The sequence below is a fragment of the Aptenodytes patagonicus genome, chromosome 7 (assembly GCF_965638725.1).
Source record: "Aptenodytes patagonicus chromosome 7, bAptPat1.pri.cur, whole genome shotgun sequence".
Taxonomy (NCBI): domain Eukaryota; kingdom Metazoa; phylum Chordata; class Aves; order Sphenisciformes; family Spheniscidae; genus Aptenodytes; species Aptenodytes patagonicus.
This window is the reverse complement of record NC_134955.1, coordinates 1,409,849-1,433,026: the sequence shown is the minus strand read 5'-3', so window position 1 is coordinate 1,433,026 and position 23,178 is coordinate 1,409,849. Positions and strand designations below refer to the sequence as shown.

The 23,178-nt window shown below is 49.6% G+C and overlaps 1 protein-coding gene across 1 annotated transcript in view; it reads right to left on the bottom strand.

Annotated features, from left to right (window-relative positions):
• EPS8L2 (EPS8 signaling adaptor L2) overlaps positions 1–23,178 on the bottom strand; it is a 69,245-nt gene that overhangs the window by 23,696 nt on the left and 22,371 nt on the right. Inside the window, exons 3-4 of the mRNA XM_076343653.1 lie at positions 22,080–22,135; positions 5,165–5,229 (exon numbers count right to left, since the gene is read on the bottom strand). Coding sequence (XP_076199768.1) covers positions 5,165–5,229; positions 22,080–22,135 — 121 coding nt within the window. The remainder of the gene's footprint in view (positions 1–5,164; positions 5,230–22,079; positions 22,136–23,178) is intronic.

The window sequence follows — 23,178 nt, the reverse complement described above, 5'->3', positions numbered from 1 at the left end:
TCGTGCACTGTGACTTTGCTAGATTACCCTGGTTTTCCTTCCTCCCTCTGCCTGCCCTATAAAGCCAGCCCAGGGCTCTCCCCACTACCAGCCTGGCTTCCATGCTGTCCTCCCCTCTTGCACTGCCTTGCGTGTGCGCTTGGGCCGGGAGCAGCTCAGGTAAGGTGGTAACGTCCCAGATATGACTGCGCTCATGTGCTTTCCCATCCCTGCTCTAACTGTGTCCTGAAGCGTGTGGCGACCCAAGCCTTGCACTTGGCACTCGTATTTACAAAGAGTTTGTGTAACCGAGCTGTACCCGCAGGCTTTGGATTGCTCCCGGGGCTCTGTGCAAGGGGAATGCTACGCAGGGCAGGGCAGGGAGGCAGCTGCAGGAAGAAGTGTGTTGCATCCAAATGGTGTGTGTGCCCCCCCCTGCCAGCAGTGGGTGAAGGCCACTCCAGAAATCCAGGTAACTTACTTATCTCCACTCTCATCAGCAGCCACTGAGAGCAAGCACTGCTCTCTGTGGATGGGGAGAACGTGCGTCTGCCGGCAGAGGGGACTGCAGGGCAGAAGGAGCTGGGAGCCTCGCCTGCTCAGCGCAGCCAGGCTGTTTTGTGTGCAGTTGTCCCTGTGCGAGTGAGAGCACAGCCAGGCCACGTGTTCAGGTGACAACAGGGGAAGGGAAAAGATTCAGGAAGGAAAAAGAAACGGTCCCGTTTCACCTTGTTCCCTCTGCTGCCCTGCTGTGTTCCTGGTGAGGAGAAGGGAAGGAGAACATGCCCAACTGGGAAAGCGGCTGAAGCTTCTCCCTGTCATGACCAGCTTGCTCCAGGAGAGAAAGGCAGGAGGTTTTCAGATGGGCAAGTTTATAGGCCTGACCAACGCATCTGTGCCACAGCTAGTCCAAGGGCCTGCTGCCGGGAGGCTTATCAGGCCAGGTCCCAGCTCTTTCTCTCTTCCTTGGAATATCAATGGCACATCCACCAGCATGACCCTCTCACCCTGCTTCCCCTATTCAGTAGCATTAGGGTAAATAATACCTTGCTGCTGAATCAGCTGTGGGTCAGCTGAAGAGCCATGGAGCAGATTAACCCTTCTGGCAGGGAGACCCAGGTACTGCAGGTGGAACAGATGCATTACATGCGTTCGCTGTGTGTCTGGGGGCAACAGTGCGGCAACCCCAGAAACAGTCCTGCCGGGCATTCAGTGTTTGTGTGGATGGTGGCAGTGGAAACTCCTGCTTGTCTTTGATGCACAAATCCTGGAGCCTGGTTTCAAAGCAAGAGCTGGAAAAATGGGGTGCGTTTAAAGCAAGCCACAAATTGGGATGTGAAATTTGGAGAGGCTCTTTCTTGTCTCTAGTTCAGGGACGAATCTTGCCTGGCTTTTCTCCCTCTGATCCCTTGTCTTTGTGCCTTCTCCCAGTGATCAGACATAACCTTTTTAGGGTTCAAGCACTTCCTTTCTGGTGCTGACTCTTTGCTACAGTGGTGCTGTATCAGGGGTCAAGGTCTGGCATGGCACAAAAAGACAGTCTTTGTCCCAGAAGACTAGCAAGCAAGAGCTACGAAACACAAGAAGAGGAGAAAGGGCTGGGGGGAAATCTGTCTCCTCCCAGTAGCAGTCTCAGCTCGTAAGCTGATTAAATAACCCAATGGGTAGTGTCCACAATGAAGCATGTGCCTCAGAAGGCAGTGGAGGAGGATGAGAGAGTTGCTTGGGAAGGAAGTCCTTTTTTACCTGTAAAAGCCCCGGGAGATGCAAAGCGGGAAGCAGACCAAGAGGCAGCAAAAGCTGACCCTGCTCCAGCACCAGGGAGGGAAGCAGCACTGTCCTGCAGTGGAAATAGGTTACAAAAGGACCTTGGAGAGGCCATGAACGTTGGGGTCTGATACAGACAAGATGGACCCGAGGAGGATCCGTGCACTCAGCACATGGAGCCTTGGATGGTCGTGTTGAAGCACAGGCAAGAACTGTTGTTGCAGTCAGCTACAGTCAAGGTGGATGCAGGGGGAAAGGCTCAGATTTAAAGCACTGGTAGCCCTGACAGGCAGAAAGGGCTGAGTCTTTAAACTTGATGGTCGATGGTGGGAATTAGGGGTGGAGAGGATTGGTGGTGACCAATTTATTGCTAAGGTGGTTGTTGGATGATTTACAAATACTGGAAAGAGCAGAGAAGAGGACAAACACTGCAGAGTATAAGACCCAATCCTGTGTTCATAAAGCAAAGGTACTGGGTGAGGCGCTGTCTAAATAAAACTCCTGGCAGGTATTTGAGCTGAAAGCTGAAATTAGCCACGCAATCAGATATGAAAAACATGCTCAGGTATATGTTACTGTAATTGTAAAATAGTGTACAAAAAGGTATTCGCAAAGTCAATATTATCTGTGCAGAGGTGACAAACCTCTGCTTTCTGAGCAGTGAAGAGAATTGGTTTATGCCTGATGACGGGCATTCTTATCTGTTCTGTTACTTTAACTGCTGGGCTTACAATATTCATAAATTCCATTGTTGTTTACTGTTAAGTAGGTTAATGGGGGGAAAGCTACTCGTCTAACTCAGACTCACTAGAATATTTTTTTTCTTTTCCATTTTCTTTAGATACTGGTGGAGTGAGAGGGAGACAAGCTTGCTACTGTCTTTGATTTATCTCATTAAAACCCCTTTTCATCCAGATGGATATTCAAATATAGTAGCTTTTGTAAGAATGGGCAATGACTCCATCAACTATTAAACTTTGATCAGCTTATAGATTATTTCAAGGGGTGTAAAATGCCTCTTGTGAGGAAACCTCTTCCTACCTCACTGCCTGCCACTGAAATCCTGTTTGCCTTGGTCAAAGTTCAAAGTAGAGACTCACAAATGGGTGGCGTATGGCATAATTAATGAAGAATTCGTGTAAGCGTCAGTGTTTAAAGTCCTTTCTCTGCTTCTGTAAGTGACTATTTGGTAGGAGTCACTGATGGGGAGGCTGGCCATCGAGTTAGTTTCTCTGATGGAAACCAGGGCCTCTTTCCAAACAAGCATTTTTAAAAGTCTAAATTTCATTTTAGGCAACTGAACAGGCTCCTTTATTTCTAACTGTGTACTTAAGCTCTCTGCTGGACTGGGGTCTTAAACCAGAGAAGAGAGGGCCCTATCTACTAAATATGAACCTCATAAAGTGTTTTCCTTTCTCGCCTTGCCCAGTTTTCAGCAATGAATGGTCCAGCTGGCCTCAGATGGGGACCTCTGTTCCTGTGGTGCGGAGGCCACTGGCCTGCACCAGCATGTTGTATTCCAGGAATCGCCGGGCCCGGGACGGCCAGGCTGGCTCTTCTTTTTTCAGTGGATGTCTGTGACGCTGGCAGATGAATTTGGCTTAATGCCTGTCATGGCTGAAGGGTTTTGAATTACTTGAGAGGACACAGTAGCTGAGGGAGAGCTGAAAGATGATAGTCGATGTGGTCTCTCTTGTTTGGGCAGATGAGTTCCTGTAACCACCACGGGAACCCTGTTTTTAACCTGTCTGCCCATGCTGATCAAGAAGGGTTTGAAGCATGGGGTGATGAGAGGGACCACAGCTCCCACTACTATCCTTCAAATGCAAAGGAGGAAGAGAGGACAACAGCTTCTCCATTTCCCGCTTCCTTGTACAGAATTTCCATTGTCTTTTTAATGTCTTTTTTTTTTCCCCCATTCTCCTCTCCCCAATTACTCAACACTTGAATTTGCTGAATCTTGATTGTTCGGAAAGGAAATAAATTTTTGATAAATGATGATTTCATATGCCATTTTCAATTTAAATTTAAAGTAGGAAAGAAGTCCATGTGTAATTAAACCAACTTCATATTCTTTAGTGATCATTTCTGTCCTCCCTTCTCGTCAACCATTTCCCATCTGCAGGCTGTAATGACAGAAAGTGTCTGGCTGAACGACTGATTAGTGCTGGCTCCACAGCAAGTCCCTGAGACAGTGACCTCCCAAGCACATGTCACACCTCATAGCAAGAGGACAGAGTTGCTGACCTCAAGATGTCCCCAGACACTGGTCCTAGATGTAGCCCAGCAAGGGAAAGGGGACGAGCCAGGAACTTCCAAGCCTTTGGTGCAGGTCAGCACGCTGAACATGCAGAAGCAGCGACCGGTCTCTGTTTCTCTCCCCATCCCCAAAGCAGTCTGTCTAATGTGGGTGTCTCTCCAACTCTTCAGTTCAAAGAAACGTGTGGGATCCAAGGGAGGGACAGTTAAATGGTCAGAGATGACCTGTGTGATGCAATGTGGGAGAAGCCGTCGAAGTCTGGACCCGGCTTTGTTATGGGATTTGAGCGTGATTCAGAGTTGCGCCATGGAAAGCTGTTTGTAGCCTTCTGGGAGGATCTGTGAGCTATACCAGAGTCTACCTGCTTGGACTTTTAAATAATGCCATACCATAATGGAACAACTGCTGCTCTCCAAAGCAAGGAGTTGGAGGGGAGCAGCAGAGAAATAAAAGATGGCAGGAGAGCTGGTATTGATTTTAGACAGAGCAGGCAATATGAGAGGAGAGGAGAGAAAGGAGAGGGATCCAATCCAGCCTGAAACCTCTGACTCATAGGAAGGAGTGGGGTCAGTCTTGGGAGAGGAACTGTCTCAGGACTTGTGCTGCTCTCATAGACCTTTAGTTTATCTCCTCAGAGTGTCTGTGGTGAAGAAACTCCTGTGCTCCACCTATGTGGAGCTCTTTACTTTCCTACCCTTTTATGCTCGAAGGAACCGGATGAGAAGCCCAATGACCCCAGCTTCAGTAGCGTGTTACGTGTGATTGAGAGGGCTTGTGTGGTCTCAGCCCCCGGGTCCAGGCTGGCAGGTCCATGGTGACCCACAGCTCAAGGAGAGAAATTACAGCAGATGGCTAAGTCTGAAAGTGTGTCCTACAGTCCAGGAGCTAGAAATAGTGAGTGCACCCAGCTGGGTGGGCAGCTCAGGAGACAAGTTTATCTACAGGCATCGGGGAGCCGGGAACTGTGGCAAAGAAATACGAGGTTTCAAGCAGCTTTGCTGTTTGCCTCTCCCAGGGTGAAGAGCGACATTTGCTTATTGTAAGAAGGTTCCCAGCTCCTCTTTGGCCTAATGAAAGTCCAGGACAAACAAAACGCATTGCCAGGATCTATCACTGACGTTGACCTTTCAGCCCCTTAACGTTTCATTGCGTACTCACCTGTACGTGGTACTGTGAAGTCTCATGCATAATGACATTGGAGTTGGAGTATTTTTTCCTTTGTTCTGCAAAAAAAAAGAAGAAAACAAACCTTCATTGTAGTGGTTTATTGGTATGTCAGGGTCTGAGGATTACAGCTCTCATGATGGGGTGCTACAGTCTTTCTCATAGTCTCTGAGCTTCCAGCTTCAATCAGAGTATTAGGAATAAGAAGACATACTAACGATACTAACTTTTGTAACAAGGATTGGCAAATCGGGTGTACATTCAAGTTGTATCCCTTAATGCTGCTGATAATTTGATTCCTGGAGGTCAGCACCATTTGTGGAGGAAATTAAACATAGTGTAAAGGAAAGCCCCAGACAACGAATGATTAGGGAACCTCTTGGAAGAGGGCTGGGTAGGTGAGGAGTGGCTTGAGAAGGCTGGCAGAAGGCTATGACATGCATGTGGCAAGAAGAAAAAATCCACCATGACCCACCCGTTTGGACACAACAGCCCTCTGAATTGTCCTCCAGAAGAAACCTTCTGTGCTACTGTGACGCTTTTAGTTTGCTTTCTTGCATTTCCTGGTAAGCCGCAGTAAAGGGCTGTGGCTACAGATAGGAAGGGCTGCAGGGATCAAGGCCAGCCAGTCAGAACCTGCGTTTCTTGTACAATATTTTTATGAGGCAACAAATCTTCATTACTTCCTGCATTTCTTACTGGAAAGCAGCAGTAAAGAACAATTGGGAAAAAAGTGCTTGGAATTTCATGAAGCTATTGAATATAGTCCTGTAAGAATTTACCCTGCCAGCTCTTACTTGCTGTTTAATTGGTACTTGTCCAGGGATTCCTTATAAATACTTTGCTTGAATAGCAGAGGAGTAACTATCCAGGCCCAGAGTGATCTGGGAGCATCCAAACTGAAAACATCTTCCTCACTAGCAGAGGACATCCTCTGATCTCGGGCTTGCTTAGAAAATGTAATGGAAGTTTTATACATTTTCACCCTTCTTAAAGCCTGTGTTAGAATATCCTGTCCTCTGTAGCAACAGTCACAACCAAGGGGATTTCATAACACAGCAAACATTAGGGCTCCTCGCGTTTTAAAGAAATATGTATCAATCTTAGTTTATTTGTGGTTTACTTCAAAGCTCTCTTTAATGCCTTCTCAGAGATGTTGGCTTCTCTCTCGTTTTCCCCTTTTCTTTGAACATGGAACATGTGGTCTCATTTAACGAATTTCACATTAAAGAGGCTGGCACCTAGAAAATGAATATCCTTGTAGGAACTCATTCGGTCAGTTTCCAAATTTATAAAAAAAAAAAAGGATCTTTTGGTGAAGTGGTGCAAGACCCAGGTAAAACTTTCCAAAATGTTCCCTTAGTTTACATTTTTAGTGGCATGTCACATCTTAATTGACAAACATGCTCCAAAGACTTACAGAAAAAACTGGTAGTATTTTTGATTGCTAAAATTTGAAGCTCTCCTTGTAATCAGAAGACCGTGACTTTTTTTTTTTTAATAAAAAAGATGGAAAACTGAAGATAAGTCTATTTCAAAGTGCAGACAGTGAAATGAAGTGAATATAAAGCAGAGCAAGGGCAGGGCAGTAACTGGAAGGGGCTGTAGGTGGTAAGGAGCTCTGGGAAGGAGCAGGGTCTGCTGGAGTGGTGACCATCCTGTGATGCCCCTGGAAGGCCTCTGCCCACGTGGACGGGCTACGGGCAACCAGGGCTGCATCTGGTCACTCCTTTAGGTGATAATTTGAGAAAGAGGATAGCAGCCGAACGAAGGTGCTGGTGATGTAGCTCCTCCCTAGGGACACCACGGTTTGTTTGACTTTTCCTCTTGCTGTCCTCTGAAACTGCAAGTGTTTTGCATCCTTTTAGTTTGTTCAGCGGGACAAATACCTGCCTATGCACTTTCTTCTTCCCTGGTTTCTCTGTGCAAATCCTTTCCCTTCTGGGTAAATGAGCACAGCTCAAGGGTTTGAAGGAGCTCAGGCAGTAGTTCTGGCCTTACCACTGCTAGTGTCTTGTCTTTTTTTTTTTTTTCCTCTGTCCCTTGTGTAAAAGAGAAGTGACTGTTTCCTATCTGTTGCTGCTACTATTGTACTATTGAAGTTACTATCCCATTTGTTTCCCCCCGTGAAGTGGCCTCTCAGTGCCCAATATGGCCAGACATGGTATCCCTCAGCATTGCCTTCCTGCTCCTGGTTGTCAGGCACAAGTTGCTTTGCAGACAGAGAAGCCGCCAAGCCCCAGCCCCGAGGAGTGAGCGACGTGGGCTCACTTGGAGAAGTCAAGCAGGTTCTCCCTGCACCCTGGCCACCTTCAGCAGGGACAGGAGCAGGCTGTTGCCTGCCGGGTATGCATTGTCACGAAAAGAAGGAAGAGTGATGAGTGTGGGCGATAGGAGTAGGGACAAAGAGGGAGTGGAATGGAAGTGGTCTGCTTTTGTGTCGTTTGCACATTTGTTAACAGACTCCTTAACAAACTCTTTACAAGTGTATCTTATCATGGTTGCTGTGGGAGTGACAGTGACAGACCCAAGCTGCTGGTCAGGGAAAGGAGCCGGGGTGTGTGCAAGGGAAGAAGGAAGGTTGCATGGTGCACACACCTGCTCACTCCGTGGGTCTCCTGCCTTGGGTCTATGCGTGGGAAGAGGTCCAGCAAGTGGGACAAAGGGGTACAGGGCACCCACAGAAGGGAAAGCTGTCATGCTCAACACAAGTAGTGACTGAAGCAGTGCTGCTCTGACAGCCTTTTCCTTCTCTTCTGATTACATCCTAGCAAAAATGTTCTCTGACCACTTCACCCCAAGAAAGCACTGTCTCCTGGTTGCTCCCAAGCCATGGAGTTGTTTTCTACAAGATCTACTAAGCCTGTCCTTTACATCTTCTCCAAAGCTACCAGGAATCACTGAGACTCCTGCAAGTGGACAACATCTCCAGTAGCTGCTTGCTGCTGCTGTTGCTCCTGTTGCTGCTCCACACTAGTTCAGACCATGCACCCTGTCCGTCCCTTTCCCTGAGCTCACTTGACTGAACTTGTCCCACAAACAGTTGGGCGGGGACAGCGGAGGGGTCAGTGGACTGCAGCAATGGGACAGAGAAATGAGGGTCAGGATTGGAAAGGATGGCAGTTCCTGATGCTGGTGATAGTGATGGAGAAGGTGTGACACTGAATTACAGCCTGAGTGTTGGCTGGGGGGTAATTTGCCAATGCTGACGCACGTTCTCCTTTAAGCCTTGCATGCAGAAGAGTGCTAGCAAGGAGTAAATGCAGCGAACGGAGCATCCTGCTGTGACGAGCAGAAAACAAACCCCAAAGCACTGGTTTGGAGCTTTAGCTTAGTCCTGGGGGTGTCCTTGTATTCACTTCTCACCTGACTAGCTGGTATTTAAACCTCCTGCCAGCAGATCCTGTGTAAAGGAAGGAGAAGTTGGCCTGAATCTGCTGCTTTCCTAGAGAGTTGACAGGAGTTAAAATATCTTACAGGCACGTGCCTCCTCGGCACTGATTGCCAGGATTTCTGCAAATGTCCTTCCTCACGAGTGTGTGTGCCCCTGCATGTAACATGCAGCTTGGTGCCTAGATTTTTCCTGCCTAGAATGGGATAGGATTTCAAGCCAACCCACCCAGTCTCTGTGAATGCTCCTGTTCCAGGTTATTTTGATTTAGCTCACACCTAGTGGGAATTTGGGGTTTCTTTGGCTGTCCTAAAATCAGAGAGCTGGCGAGGAGGGCAGTTAAAAACTGGTTACGGTTGAACAAGCTCAAACCTCTCAAGTGTATTAGACTGCAGGTCTTTCGCACTAAAAGTTTTCTTGCTAAGTGTCTGTCAGGTGCTCTCACTCCCATGGCCTGCCCTGGTTTGGGGCTGCGAAATGCTGGTCAGGCACAAGGGGTGGTGGAGTTGGGATCGGGGCTTGGATCACGTGCAGGTTTGCAGCATGCTTTTGCTTTGGGTTCCACCTTGGTAGTGTGAACCTTTTCCCCTAGATTCCCCTTGCATCTCCGTTACGCTTTTATTTCTTCTTGGCTTCCATGGAAGGAGGATGAGCGTTTCCCTGAGCTCAGCTCGGGCTCGGTGGGCATTGCCAGCAGGTGTCTCTCCAGAACAAGTACTGGCCCGAAGGGCTGCTTTCCTTGGGATTTAGCTTGGGGTTTTCACCTTTCTCCTTGGCCAGCAGAGAAGAGCTTTTAAATTGAGCTCCTTTTGGTACTCCTCCAAAGACGCAGGGCTGAGTGCTGGTAGCAAACCTGTCTGCGGCTGCAGCAGCATGCTAAACATACAAAGATGTGTATGTACATACAATATGTATGTATATACAAAAATAGCCCAGAGACAATGAACATGAAAAGAGATGCTGCTGCTTTCATTCAGAACCTGGCAAGGGTTGACAGAAGCTGACTTCTAATGCTTTTTAATACTTTTCTAACACTCTTTAAGGCTGAGGTGTGCCATCAGCTTGGCAGGATACCCGAGCACTTTGCACCTTGTATCTCTGTGCCTGTAACTGAAAACACAGCAGTGTGCTTTGCCTCTGTGGCTAATTCCTGGTAGCCCTGAAGGGGCTCCTGTTCGCAAGTAGAAATGATTTACTGTTGGGCACGCTGGCAGAGGCGTTAACGGAGACTGCACGTCTCTGAGCCGGTGCCTTTTGCACCGCCAGTGCCAACTCAGAGGTGAACCGAGGATAGTTCGGGGGGGGCAAAGACCTCAGACACCCAGCACAGCTCCCTGCTCAGCCATTAGCTTCCAGAGTGACCTTGAGTAAATTGATTAATATTTCAGCACGGCCACTTCCCACCTTAGGCTCGCATTGAAGGCTCAATGGCATTTTCTGTTTGCTGTGTGTTTTAATTGCAGTCTGCCCTACTTCAAATGTGGGGCAAGGTCTGGAAGAGGGCACACGGCAACACACGCCGCAGGGATTCGTGTCTGATGTGAGTAACTTCTTTTTCTCTCGGTAACCTCAATTTCCTCACCAAGCACTTCTCATGTAAATAGATGACACTAATGGAAATGAGAACACCGCGTCTGTGTGGGACGGAGACAAATTTAGATTTTAAGACATCCCGTCCCCTCCTTTTTAGAAGGGAATGGAAAAGGCTGAAGTGGTCAGTCTGGAAACAAAAGGTTTTTACATTAGGACAGGCAAACGTCTCCAGCCCTGAAAGGAAGGGTGCAGAGCCATGTCAAGAGCTGGTATTCCCTGAGGAAGGGAAGATATACCAGAGGGATGGGGTTTCCAGAGGGAGGCTAGCGTAGGGCTGCGTTTCTGGTAGAACAGCCTACCAGACTGTAGGCTGGCTTTCTGGTAGGAGAACCAGACTGGCTTTCTGGTAGGAGAACAGCCCGTGGAGCTGTAGCAATGGTCAAGGCTGCGGCTGGTTGCCTACAGGCTTTCTGGGGTCCCCTCTGATGCCTTTGCCCCATCCTCCAAGCTCAAAGAAGCTGCACGTGTCATGGTCAGGGGAGATCTCGGCATGTACCTCTGAGAAAATATTTGGAGAAGCCCTTGGAAATCTTGGGGACCTGTCAAAACCTCAGAGCTCTGCATAGCCCCACTTCCCATCACCTGCACTCAGGGTTAAGCTCACTCAGAGGAGCCAAAGGCCACTCTAGCTATTTGCAGCCTTTTCCAGACAGAAGCAAGCCCTGGGGCAGGGAGAAAATGCAGATGTTCCCCCTCCTCTGTTGCTTCTCCCTGGGGACATTTCTGCATTACCTTTAAAAGTCAGAGAACTAGAACAAAGTGCCTCTATTTTGTCTCAGGATGCCATTCAAGTGACGTCCCAGAAGCTGCCCAGGGTGAGGAAGGGGGTGTTTCTGCATATTCTCTTTCCTGTCCCTTTCTTTAAGATGTCTGCTTGTTCCTTGTCCTGAAATCCCTTCTGTATCGTTGGCTTCTACCTGGTCCCCACACCCATGGAAACTTTTATTTTTGTGCTTCCTCCTGGCATCTGCGACTATAACCACGTGGCCTGAAAACAGCCAGGCTTTCCGGGGACAGCAGGGTGCCAGAACACTGAAATCTCCTTCTTTCCTAGCATTTAGTTTTGATTTAAACACAGGAAGAAGTAAAGATCCAGGCTGCAAATCACAAAATAGTCAGTCTTAGGCCACATCTATCCGAGAAGCGTGGGTGCTTTAAAAAAAAGAGGGGGGTTTTTGTTCGTTTACTTCAAAGCAATGTGGTGAAATACTGCAGACCTTTCCGTGGATGCATCATTATTTGCCCTAGCTTAAATCTGTCTCTGATTATGGTGGGCTGAACTGAATATGCCATGCACAGAACAATGCCTGCAGGGAGATCTGTGGCTGTTTGACTCTATGGATCAAGGGGGATCCTTTACGTTGGACGGGTGAACTCCCTTGGCCAGAAAAGACTTCAGAAGACAGGTTGCATGTCCTGGGTAGCTCCCGCACTGCCCTTCTGCACAGCCCTGTCCTCTGTCTGCTTAATTTTGTATGAATGAACGCTGGCTTGTTAGCAGCAGTAGCTAATTTCCTCCCGGTTTACCTGACACCTCTCCTACTAGGACACTTTGCATTTCTACAGTGTCTTGCTATGGAGAAGACCGGAGTACCATAACATGTTATCCAACCCACACCCTGTCCCCAGGAGGCAGAGAATTTGCATAATCCCCATGTGATAAATAAGCATTACAGGAATATAGCGATGATTTTCCCAAAATTAGATGGCAGCTGCTGTCAGAGGTTAGACACCAATCTGCACCTCTGTTTAAATGAATTAACTTCTGCTGTGCCCTTTAGAGGCTGTAGCAGCGGAGGACTCTTTGGACAGAACATGGGATGGGCTGCAAAGGGCAAGGATAGCTCCAGGGCTGTGGCACTAGTACAGCAAACATCTGAAGGTGATAAAAGCTGGCATGAGCCCACAGTGACCACCACTGTACTTTTCCCCTTCTGTCTGCCAAGAGAGCCAAAGAGATGGGAAAACAATACAGCTTTGTCCCTTGCTTTTGGTGTCTGGCAACAAAAAAAAAACCTCATAGCATGGGGATCCTGTCCCATCTGGAGGAAGGTGGCTGGTGCAATCCACTGCTGTGGCCTAAAGAGCAATGATGGGTAATTCACAGTCGCGCCGTTGCTGAGCCCAAACACTTGTATGAATGGCATGGGTAATCCAGGAAGTTTTGAATGACTTGAGTGTGGATGCCACGTGGGACATGCACACACTTCGGTACATTATCTCATCTCTTGCCTCTAAGGATTTGGCCCAGTGAACCCTAAGACACACCTTTCAGGGAAAAAAACCCTATAAATGGTTCTTTAACTGAATTCAGTTTAGTTGTTCAGTCCTTTCCTAACCAGCTAGCTTTAACCTTGCCTCCTACCCAGAGGTGTGGGGAAAACTGCAAAGCCGTTCTCTGGAGAATGTTGTCTGTTGCCAATATTTTACAGATAAAGAGTGCTGTGGGAATGATGTTTCCCACTGGCACCAGTGGCCACATGAGGAAATGGAAAAAGCTCAGATCACTGCAGAGGTAGCAAGGTAGATTTTACCCAAGGGCTCAAAACTGGGTGCTGGGTTGAAATCCCAGTGACGAGGCTAAAATCTTGGCTGGAAGGGAGAGCATCCTGTTTGGCTTTATGTTAAGGACTGGAAGGGATGAAAGACAGTAATAAATGAGAAAATGAGAGGAAAAAAAAAGTAGGATCGATGCACATCCTGGAGGGACGGGATTATCAGCTTGGTCCAGGAAGCCAAACCACATCTTTTGTGCCAAGTTTCCTCCCCATTTCCATGCAACACCCTTTTTTGCAGGGAGTTAGGACGTGGCTGTGAACACTCCCTCCAGCCCGATGGATTGTGTGCACAAGAGATCGGCTAGTGGGATAAAAATTCTGCCCACTGGGACCAGCTTAGAGCTGAAATAACTTGGTTAAAGTCTCTAGGGATGTAGAGTAGTGCAAAGGAGGGCAGAATTGGGCTTGTCTCTCTTCGTTCATGGCCTCTGCCAAGCCAGCAAGGCAGAGCATCCCCAGTACAACATACCAGTGGTACCAAGGGTGGGAGAAAGGGTGGTTGTAGGGGTAAGACACCCAACGGTGCGCCTGGGCTTGGGCCCTGCCTCTGCTGCCAGCTTCCGAAATGGCCTGTGAATATTCACAGGGGGGAACATCAGACTAGGGAGGAGGGAAACGGGCTCCTCTGGGGTTCACCTTATCTAACCCTGAAGCAGATAGCCAACAGATGTTAGCTGAGAGGTATGACAAAAGCACCTATGGTTGCCGACTGTGCTGGGGTACAGCTGTATGACTGTACATCTCCACGCAGAAGACACTTCTGCCTCCGCATATGGGGTAAACAGGCCGAATGGGGTGTGCTCCCCCCATGCTCTGCTTTCCCCAGATTGTTAGTGGGTTATAGCATTTTTTTTTTTCTGCTCTTTTTGCATTTTCTTAAGTGTCTGTGAGAGGGCAGAAGGCCTTGGGACTGCCGTGACACTACGTGTTCCCAGTGTTTCAGGGGAATTTGAGCCCTTCTTTCCTGCCACTGGCAGGGGGAGCACCTGTGGTGCTACGCTGAGCTGCACGGGGGTTACAGGCTGCTACAGGCAGGATCCCAAAGCTCTGTCCCAAGATACCATCTCTTTCCATCCATTTACATTCTAAACTGCTCTAAACAAAAACTTGCCTGTGCTCTTGCTGTACGTTGGGGCCAAAGTCAGTTGTGGTGTAAACAGCTGCCTCTGTAACAAATGCAGCCAGTTACACCAGAGCTGCGAGGGCCCCAGCCTCCCCTCTGTGCACATCCTTCTCTGATTAATTAGCGAGTTTATCACACGGGATCGTCCCTGATCCTCCCCATCTCTCCCCGTATTTGTTTTCAGCCGTTGCTGGGCAGAAGGCACAGCAGGAAACGTGGGGGATGGACAAGTCATATGTGAAGCAGTCTGTGAGGAACCAAAGAGGTATCGGATTAGGTTTGTTTTCGTTGGCAGTATCAGACCAAGGACCTCTCCTTGATTCCCTGCATCACACTAGTGACCTCCCTGGCCTCCACGTCCATTAGAACAGCCTAAGGAAAGTCCTGGCTGTTGCCTTCTGGAGCTTGCCAATTCTTTATATTATCTATATATGATCTAGCAGTGCACACGCTGTTTATAGTAACCTGCTAGTGCAGCATGAGCTAGTCTTTGTGCCAAACCAACAGGTCAGGACACAGCCCTCCAGAGGAGAAACAGAGCAGTAAATGCCTCTCTATGCTAATGGCAATGATGCAAATTTGCCAGGCCTGCGTTATAAAGCAGCCTTATGAAATAGCATCCATTCCCAGGATCTGAGCAAGGGGCCAGATCTGATCTGGCAGTCTGACCGCGCATCTGCGGTAGTGCAGCTCTGCCGATCTGACAGGTTCCTGCTTCCGTGCCGAGTGGGAGGATGCTCCAGGTTCTGCAGGGTTAGTCAAGGATCTGGTTTCGGGTGCTGCACAGACCTGCTGCGTCTGAGCTCCTGACGGGGAGGCATCTGCAGGTCTGTACCTTGCTTCTGCTGCTGCAGAGGCTTCCCTGCTTGGGGGTCCTCATGGCCGGCCAGCACGCGAAGGACTCCATTTTGGAAGCATCTTTGCAGCTTCTTATGAAGCATTGAGCTCCCTGGTTTTCCTGTTCGCACCATGGTACTTTCTGAACTGCCAGAGCTTGTCTGTATCGGTGGCTGTGATGCTGGGAATCTTTGCATGGGGCAGCTATCACTCAGGGGTGGCACATTAGTACATGATCTGGAAGCTCTTGAAGTGAATGAAAAGGCTCTCATTGAGGTTGGGGACAGCTAGAGGTGTTAATGGTCGGTGGCAGCAGGGAGCTGCTTTACTGACAGCATGTCGGCAGCTGCTAGTAGGTGTCACGAGGCTGAATTCCTCCTTGGCACACTTAATATTTGCTACTAGCTCTGACCCAAGTGCACACATTCCTGTTTTATTAGCTGAAGACACAACCCACTCTAGAAGAGCAAATAAAAACCTGACCCACCTCCCGGGTTGTGCAAGGACTGAGTACGTCAAGAAACACTGCGTGTTTGTGTCCAGCATGCCAGGGAATGCAAGACAGTATGTACAGTAGCATACTGTCTGCTGGGCAGGCACCCAGGGGCCGCTCAGCGGAAGATAATCAGGGTATTGAGAAGCTGCAGGGGAAGCTCGTGGGTAGAGGTGTTGCTTTTTTCCTTTACAACCAGAGCTGGAAGAAATATGCCAAATTAATTTTCGCCAAACAATCCAAAATGTTGTTTTCTGAACTTCTCATAGCTGGTAATGACATTTTTTGAGTGTCAGAATACATTTAGTAAGACTGGGGGAATCTTGATTTAATTAAACAAACTGATGAATTTGCTTTACTTGAGGACCAAACAACTCATAATGAAAAGTTTCCCTTTTTTTTGTTGTTATTAATTAACACAGCTTTTGTTCCCAAGGTGCTTGGGAATATCCAACAACCCATTTCTATTTAAGAAATGTTCCTCTGAATAAGCTCTGAGCAGTTACTCCATGCAAGGAGAGAACTTGCGCTCAGCAGTCTGGAAGTGACAAAGAAAAAGGGCCTCTGGAGATGCCGAGCAGGCACTGCGGCGTCAGAGGTGGCAGATCCCTCCCTGCAGCCCCCATCGCTAACTGCTGTCCCAAAGGCCCTGCGATGCAGAAACGAGGGCTGCCTGTGGCAGGTCAGCGCGGTTGCAAAGCAGCTCTGCGGCCAGGGCTGAGCCCAGCCAACTCTGATTTCCAGCCAGCCGCACCCAGAGCAGAGCCTGCTGCTCCCAGTAGCTCCAGTCAGGGCTCAGCTGAGCCTACACATCCCCCATCTTACCCACCCCTGGGTTTTGGTCTGCAGGAGCCAACAGGAATGCTGGCTTCCTATTTTTCTCCCAGCCCTGTTTCCAGTTGGAGTATTAAATGTCCAAGGCTTTGAATAAAAGGGTCACCCACAAGGCAGTGTCAGAGGGGAGCCAGGGTAATCTGAAGCTGGAATCTCAGGTGGGAAAGGGGATGTGAAGAAAGAAGCTGAAATGGCACCGAGGGAGCAGTGGAGGAGGACAAGGGAGTTATTTAAGGCTGGCAGCGGAGGAGATGGGGAATTAATGTCTCAGGCACTGCTCTGACTCAGACCTGTGATCAGCACTGCCCAGGGCTTTCTTGCGGTGGGCTGCGTAAGCAAACAGCAACAGCATGTGGAAAAACTGCATTGCCTTTCACCCCACCTACTGCAGGAGCGCTTTCGCTCCCATTGCACTGGGCAAATGCATCCAGGGACACTTCCTCCTCTGAGCAGCTTTCAGTCTGGCCTGGCAAAGGACAGGAGCAGGGGAAAGCAATGGCCAAGGTTGAAATGTGTTGGCCATGGTCGTGCAGCTGGTTGGAGACAAGACAGCTGTGTGTCCATCTGCTCTGTCTGGTGCTTTGGAGGTCTTGGGCAAGCAGAGCAGGTCCTTCAGGGGAGTGGTATGTACAGGAAACACTGGACCTGGGGAATCCCTGTTAGGTCGGTACCGCTGCGGTCAGCACCAGTTCCCTTCGTCACCCTGTCATTTCCCAAACGGGAATCTGCAGGGCAGCCCGAGGGAAGTGGTTCCTCCTCTCTACAGCAAGGAGTCTTGGATCTTTGCTGGATCTCAGGTTTTACTCTCCTGTGGGTGATAGCTTTAAAGGAAACAGCTGTTCAGTCAGGCGTGAAGTTGCTTTATCCAGAATTGCAACCTCACTGCTTTACTGATGGCAACGCAGGCCTGCTTCAGAGCACGGACTGACGTCTCATCTGAGTCAGACGTGCCTGAAACCAAACACCTGGCCTTCCTGCCCAGCTATCAAACCTCAGAAATTGTCTCAGTGAATGCCAGTGCTTTCCATTTTCAGCTTTTGCTGAAAGACACAGAGGATATATCTGCATCTGAGGGACATGACGTGAGCGGCACTGTTCAGGTGCTGCCCAGATCCCCTTGGGTTTAGGCATGTGCATGGTCCTCTCAACCCAGCTGAGCAAGCTTGGTTTCTAGCCACCACTCCTGCTAGGGTTGTATCTTGCAGACAATACCAGTGTGTGTTAAATCCGTGCACAAACCCTCTTCTAGAGGGCTGTGGGGAAGGAACAGCACCTCAGTGGTCCCATTGATAACTGTGTGACTGCCACGTGGCCTCCAGCTGAAATAATTAACAAGCTCATGGTTTGGGCAGGCAATAACTAATAGCAAATAATGACCCTTTTGTTGGTCATCGTGCCAAGCCATCAATAGTAAATGCACACTTACAATGCAGCTTTAGGGAAGGCGAGACTGTCTCGAGTCAATGTTTCTGTCTTTCTGCTCTTGGGGCTATTCGTGAGTTGGCACAACTCTTGTCTGTGATGGGTATCTCATAGCGGCGACCCCAAGGCCCTGCTTCGTGCTGTGCTCACCCAGGGTGTGAGCGAGGCTGCAGGAGAGCCGGCGGCAAGGAATTAAGTCTGGGGACCATGCTGGGGGCTGGCGAGTCTCATCTCAGACACCTCTCCACATGGCTGGGGGCTGGAGGCCCTGTTGGGAGACAAGGGAGGTCTGTGGAGACCCCCAGGAGTTGGTTCATGACCGTTAAACATAATTTACTCCTTTGCCATCGGTGTATTCTGCCTAGCCAGGGCCAGCGTCCTCTGCCAAGCCGCCGCCGGTGGCTCATGGGTGCAGCTGGCACCGGTGGAGTCTCTGTCCCCGCAGCTCCCCAGGCAGATGATACCTGTCCATGGCCACGCCAGACAGGCAGGAATGGCTCTTCTCTTTGTGTTAGTGCCCCGTGTCCTGTTACAGCGCCGAAGCCTTTCTTGGGTTACAGGGGGCATGCAGTGTCAAGTGATCGCGCCTCACAGGCTGCTGCTGTTCAGCACCACGTTTCTCCAGCCTAACTCATGCTACAGGCACTTTCTCTTGCTCCAAAATCCCTTTTTCAGCCCTGTACCCTGACAAGTTTTGGTCTTTCCCAGAAATGAGTGTATCAAGGATGGGGTGGGCAGGTTGGAGCCAACTGGCTGGGTCTCACAGGTTTGGATGTGAGACGAATGCTGCTCTCCTGCCAGGCTGGTGTCTCACACCTCTGCGGTGCCCCCCCACATTCCACCCCTCTGCTCTGCGGCCCTGCTGGGGGGCCAGCCTGGTTTCGGATCTGCCGGGCACTTCTGTGCCCCAGCACTTGAAGTGAGAGGCAAAGACACCCAAGGAGTTGGCCAGGGGTGCTGGAAAGCGGCTGAGCACCACAGGGACAGACACGGTAGCCAAACAGAAATGGGCTGCTCTGAACGCAGCTGCAGAGCCATTTCCTTCCTACAGCCCCATGAGAAATCCACTCTAATCATTAAACTGCCCTCGACTCTATGCAGCTTCTCATGGTTACACAGCCTAATCCATCACGAGAGACAACGCTGCCTGATCAACCATGAAAGCAGCTTAGATGAATGCCTGCAGAAGTCCACCTGGATGTCACCACAGAAAGGGGTGGCAGAAGCCTGCTGTGGAGAAGCACTATGCAGAAACACTTCCTTCCAGCCCTTCCCTTGGCTTCTGCCAGAGCCACACTCGTCCCCCCCCCCCCCGGCTTTCATCTAGGTTCAGAACAGATGCCAGTAAGCAGAGAAGCACCTTAATTTATTTATGGTATGCATTAACATTTATTCAGCTGGTTGCTGTGCATTGAGTAAGGTGGCAACTTGATAGGTGCCAGCCATTCCCCCTGCTGCCAGCAGGGCCGGGGCTTGCTCTGCGCAGGCAGCCACAGACTCTTCCAGAACGTGGATCTGAGCGAATGTCATGCCATTTTGCTAAGGAGGAAGGAAAGGATGAGTATCCTGCCTCCATGACAGCCAGGGAACTCCACTGAGGACAGCTGAGCACCTAGAAAGTGTATCCAACTCTGATCAGCTCCGGTAGGGATAGAGCCGGGGGAAGATATCTCAGGGCTTAAAGCCAATTTCTTTGCAGAATTCCCTGGTGACTCTGATTATCTCTCTGCATCCCTCTGTGCTCACCACAGTGAAGAAGACACGGTGGCGTGCTGCCTACTTGATGATCAAGGCAATTACAGCAGGCCAAGAGTGACACCAGAGCAGCCACCTTCCCCACCCATCACCAGCCGTGAGGCTGTGTCCTGTGTGGACCTACGCAGCCCTGTGAGTTTCATACTATGTCCTTGAACCCCCCAAAGCAGATCCCCCACCTCTGTCATCCAGTTGGCTTTGGGCACAGCCTGGAGCTGCTGCTCTGCTTCAGCCTCACCATGATGCTTTTAAATATCACTCTCCAGGGTCTCACCTGAGGTGGCTTTAATACTGCCACTAAGTCCCTGTTGATACTGGGAACATCTTGGCCCTCAGATAGCAGTTGCGTCCTTGCAGTTGGCACTCCTGTCGTGTTAGGCCAGTAATGAAGGCTCAGGCTGGGTTAGCATTTAGAGCCCAAGTACCTGAGTTAATGGTTCAGTACGTGCCCTCCTTCCTCCCATATCTGCTTTGTGGTGAGAGGCACTCTATTGTAGAAAAAAAAAACCTTAAGAAAGCTAAAACCAAGGCCTCGTTCACCTAGGAATAATATTTAGACATCTGTGTGCATTGGAGCATCTGTGTACATTACTCAGCAAGCTTTAAATGCAGCAGATGTCTGTGTGCTGTGAATTTGGGAGTTGTTGCACTCGTTTCTTTGGAGGCCTGGCAGCGTACACAGGCTGAGAGTCCAGCCTGATTACACTGGAGAAAAATGGAAATATGAAAAGTCTTGTAAGCTCTGAACGTCCCTTAGCAGCATCGTAATCACATAATCAAGGCCAGCTCGGCTTGATGTGATTTGTTTCATTATGAAACATAATTCTCCCTGGAATTTTAGTTCTTGCCTACCCTCCACTCGCAAATGTGCCAGCTCACAGCAGAAATTAATGTTGGGGGAGGGAGGATCCGAGCGCGAAGGGGACCCAGGCATTTAAATATTGGTTTAACACATGCTGAGTGTCCTTTGGTAAAGGCATGCTGAATTAGCGGGGCGGGTTTCAAGTTCTGCCAAGCAAAAACCCTGTGGATGTATTCGTGCAGTGCTGGGCTGAGCCAGCCAACAGGCACTGATTTATGCAGTAAATTACCGTGGACTTCATACTGTGCTTCAGAGGTGGCAGGGAAATAACGGGCAGCTGATTTACTCCTCTTGAGGATTTAGCCCATGGACTTATGGTCCTCATTTAAGGTTTGCTGGAATTTGGTCATAGAGGTCCCATCCCTGGTGAAATTTGCTTTTGGGGTGTGTCCATGCAAAAAAATGTAAAAGATGTAACTCGGTGTTGAAAATTACTTATTTGAGAAACTGTGTTTGTTTTAAGGGCAGTTTGTCAGCCTTTCCCTTTGCTAGCTTTTGTGGTGGAGGCATTGCGGGGTGGTCCCTGCTCACTGTGCCGAAGCACCAAGTCAGCCTTGCGCTTGCAATTAGATCCCACCCAGAAACCCTGACAATTCAGAGCCCTGGGCTGCCTCCGCCTGTGGGTGCTAACTGCGCAGGTGCCATGTTTCCAACACAGTTGTCAGCTCTTGGTTTCATTTTTACACGTCTCTGTACGTCTGTCTATTTACCTTGCAACTATAATCTTTCTGCCCCGATCAGATCTGCAGGAGCTTTCAGTGCACAGCAAAAGAAATGATGCCATTAGAGGTAGGAGGAGCTCGTCTGAACTAGCAGTCCTGTGTGCAAAGTGGAGCAGCACCCAAACATTTCCACGCCGCATCCTCTTGCTTCTTTCTAGGTTTATCTTGTGTCCTTTCATCTCCTGACAAGTGACTGACACAGTTCAGACCCCCACTTGGCACCTGTTCATCATGCAGCATCCAGGCCACAAATAGCCCTGGCCAGTAACACCAAATTCCCATATTTCACTTCTTTGCAGCCAATCGAAGTTAACAATGACTGTTTAACACTTCATCCACTAAGTACAGCCCCTGCCTTCCCACCTGCGACTACTTTTCCCCAGGCAAGATAGGTCACTTGCGGGGTACTGCTCCAGGCCACTCCACACCAATAAACCTCCAGCCAAAACCGTTCAGCAACCAAAGTCACTTCCCAGGGACAAATAAACCACCCTCACTTTGTAGCTGCAAAGGGAGATTTCTGATCAAATGTAAGCTCTCCAACAAGGGGCTGTTTGTACCCAATGAAAGCATCAACCGGGCAAATCGACAGCTCTTAGGTGGGAGAGTTTGCAGGCTCAGACTCCCCCAAAGCTGCTAGTGGTCCCCCAGACAACCCCCATCTTCTTATCCAGGGAGTGACTGAGGGAGGTGACTTCTCACACGACTTTCTACTTGTTCTGCCTACCCCATAGGCCAAGTCTTCACCTGGGATATGTTAAGAGAGCTGCTAAGATCAGGAATAACTGTTATTGATACCTGTTTTCTACAGCTCTTCACCTAGTGACTCACTGGCTCCTCTGGAGCTGGGGTGGTTTATAAACAAGCTGCATATCAGGCTCTGCACAAGCACCCATCCTACCAATTCCCTCTACTTCCAAAGAGCCAAAGGGCACTGGAGTTTTCACGGTTCACTGAGTAGTTAAAGAGGATAATCATTAACCTGCTGAGGACAGTCTTTCTTTTGTTAGGCCCTTTATCAGGTTAGCTTGCTAACATAACTGGAGAGGATCTGGGTGACGGGTGGGGGTGAGGGGAAGCGATGTTCTGCATAGCTTGTCTGTTCTCACAAAATCACAGCTGTCCCCAGCATGGGAGGCAGTGGCGCAGAGGTAAGGTGCATTTTTGCCGCCGTGTCAGGCCAGCCTGTTGCGTATGGAGGTCTGGATTCACGTGGCTTTGACTGAGTCCCAGCCTAAAACTCCCCAACAGCCGCGTTCAGATCTCCAGAGGTGCTTTTGCTGTAGGAAACCTTAGATGTGCTTGTGGGCACGACTTACCGTACAGGTCCTTTGCGCTCAGCTTGGAGGCTCCATCCGCTCTGCCCATGCTGCCACTGTAAAAGAAAAGGTACAAATAAACCATCAGCTTCCGGATCTTTTTAACATCTGCTTTCACACTGCAGGTCACACAATAATCAGCACAGCAGCTCTGCAGCTGTCCCGAGAGGGACCAGCCCTGCCCTCATCACGTCCATCAGATGTGGTACGACTTCAAATTACCAGGCAAAGCATTTGCTTGTCTGACCGTACTGGCAGCTCCCTCTGCAACCCTAGCTGTTAACCACACTGCAGGCACGTGTCACTAAACCCAGCAGCTGGAAACAGGAGGCAGAGGAGCCCATCTAGGCCTGTCCCCACTAGAGTTACCTTCACACGCAGTGTCCCCTGGAAGGACATTGCTTCTGGAGGGGCTGGACAGCAGCTCCCAGTGTGCGATAAGTGGGTTTGTCACTGGGAACAGCGCAGGTAAACGGAGACCCCTCCATGTGATACCCGGAGTCCACCTGAACCTGAGGCAGTGTAAGTGCCAGGATTAAGATCCCTTATTAATGGGACCCCTTTGAGATGTACTCCTTGAAGGCAGGTGCTCAGATATAGAACATAGCCCATGTAAAAATGTGGAAGGATGTAATTGTGTGTAAACACTTGAGTTTTGGGGTGTCAGGTCTCTAAGCATGGGTTACATCCCCTGTAGGGCCACCCTCCCACGCCTGGGTTGTGCGTAGGAGCACGCAGCCAGGAGATAAGTGTTTTCTCCAGCTCAGGCCTGGCAGGGGAGGATCAAAGCGGGACCTCAGGGTTTCAGGTGCTGTGGTCGGGCTGTCCTGCATGGTGCAGTGAGCCAGTGGGTGGCCAGTGGCTACTTTCTGCTCTGCCACCATGTCCCCCTGAGGGCAGGCAGTGGTTCACAGTGCTCATACACCTACACCCTGCTCTCCAGAGACCAGGAGCGTGCAGGAAGGAGGGAGAGAGCTGGTGGCTCTGGCTCCATCAGGAAGCTGCCGTGGGCTGCCGTAGTCCCCAAGCCGCAGGTGGAGAGGCTGCTGGTGTCCCTCTCCTCTCTCTACACCTAATGTGGCATTACCAAGCCACAGCA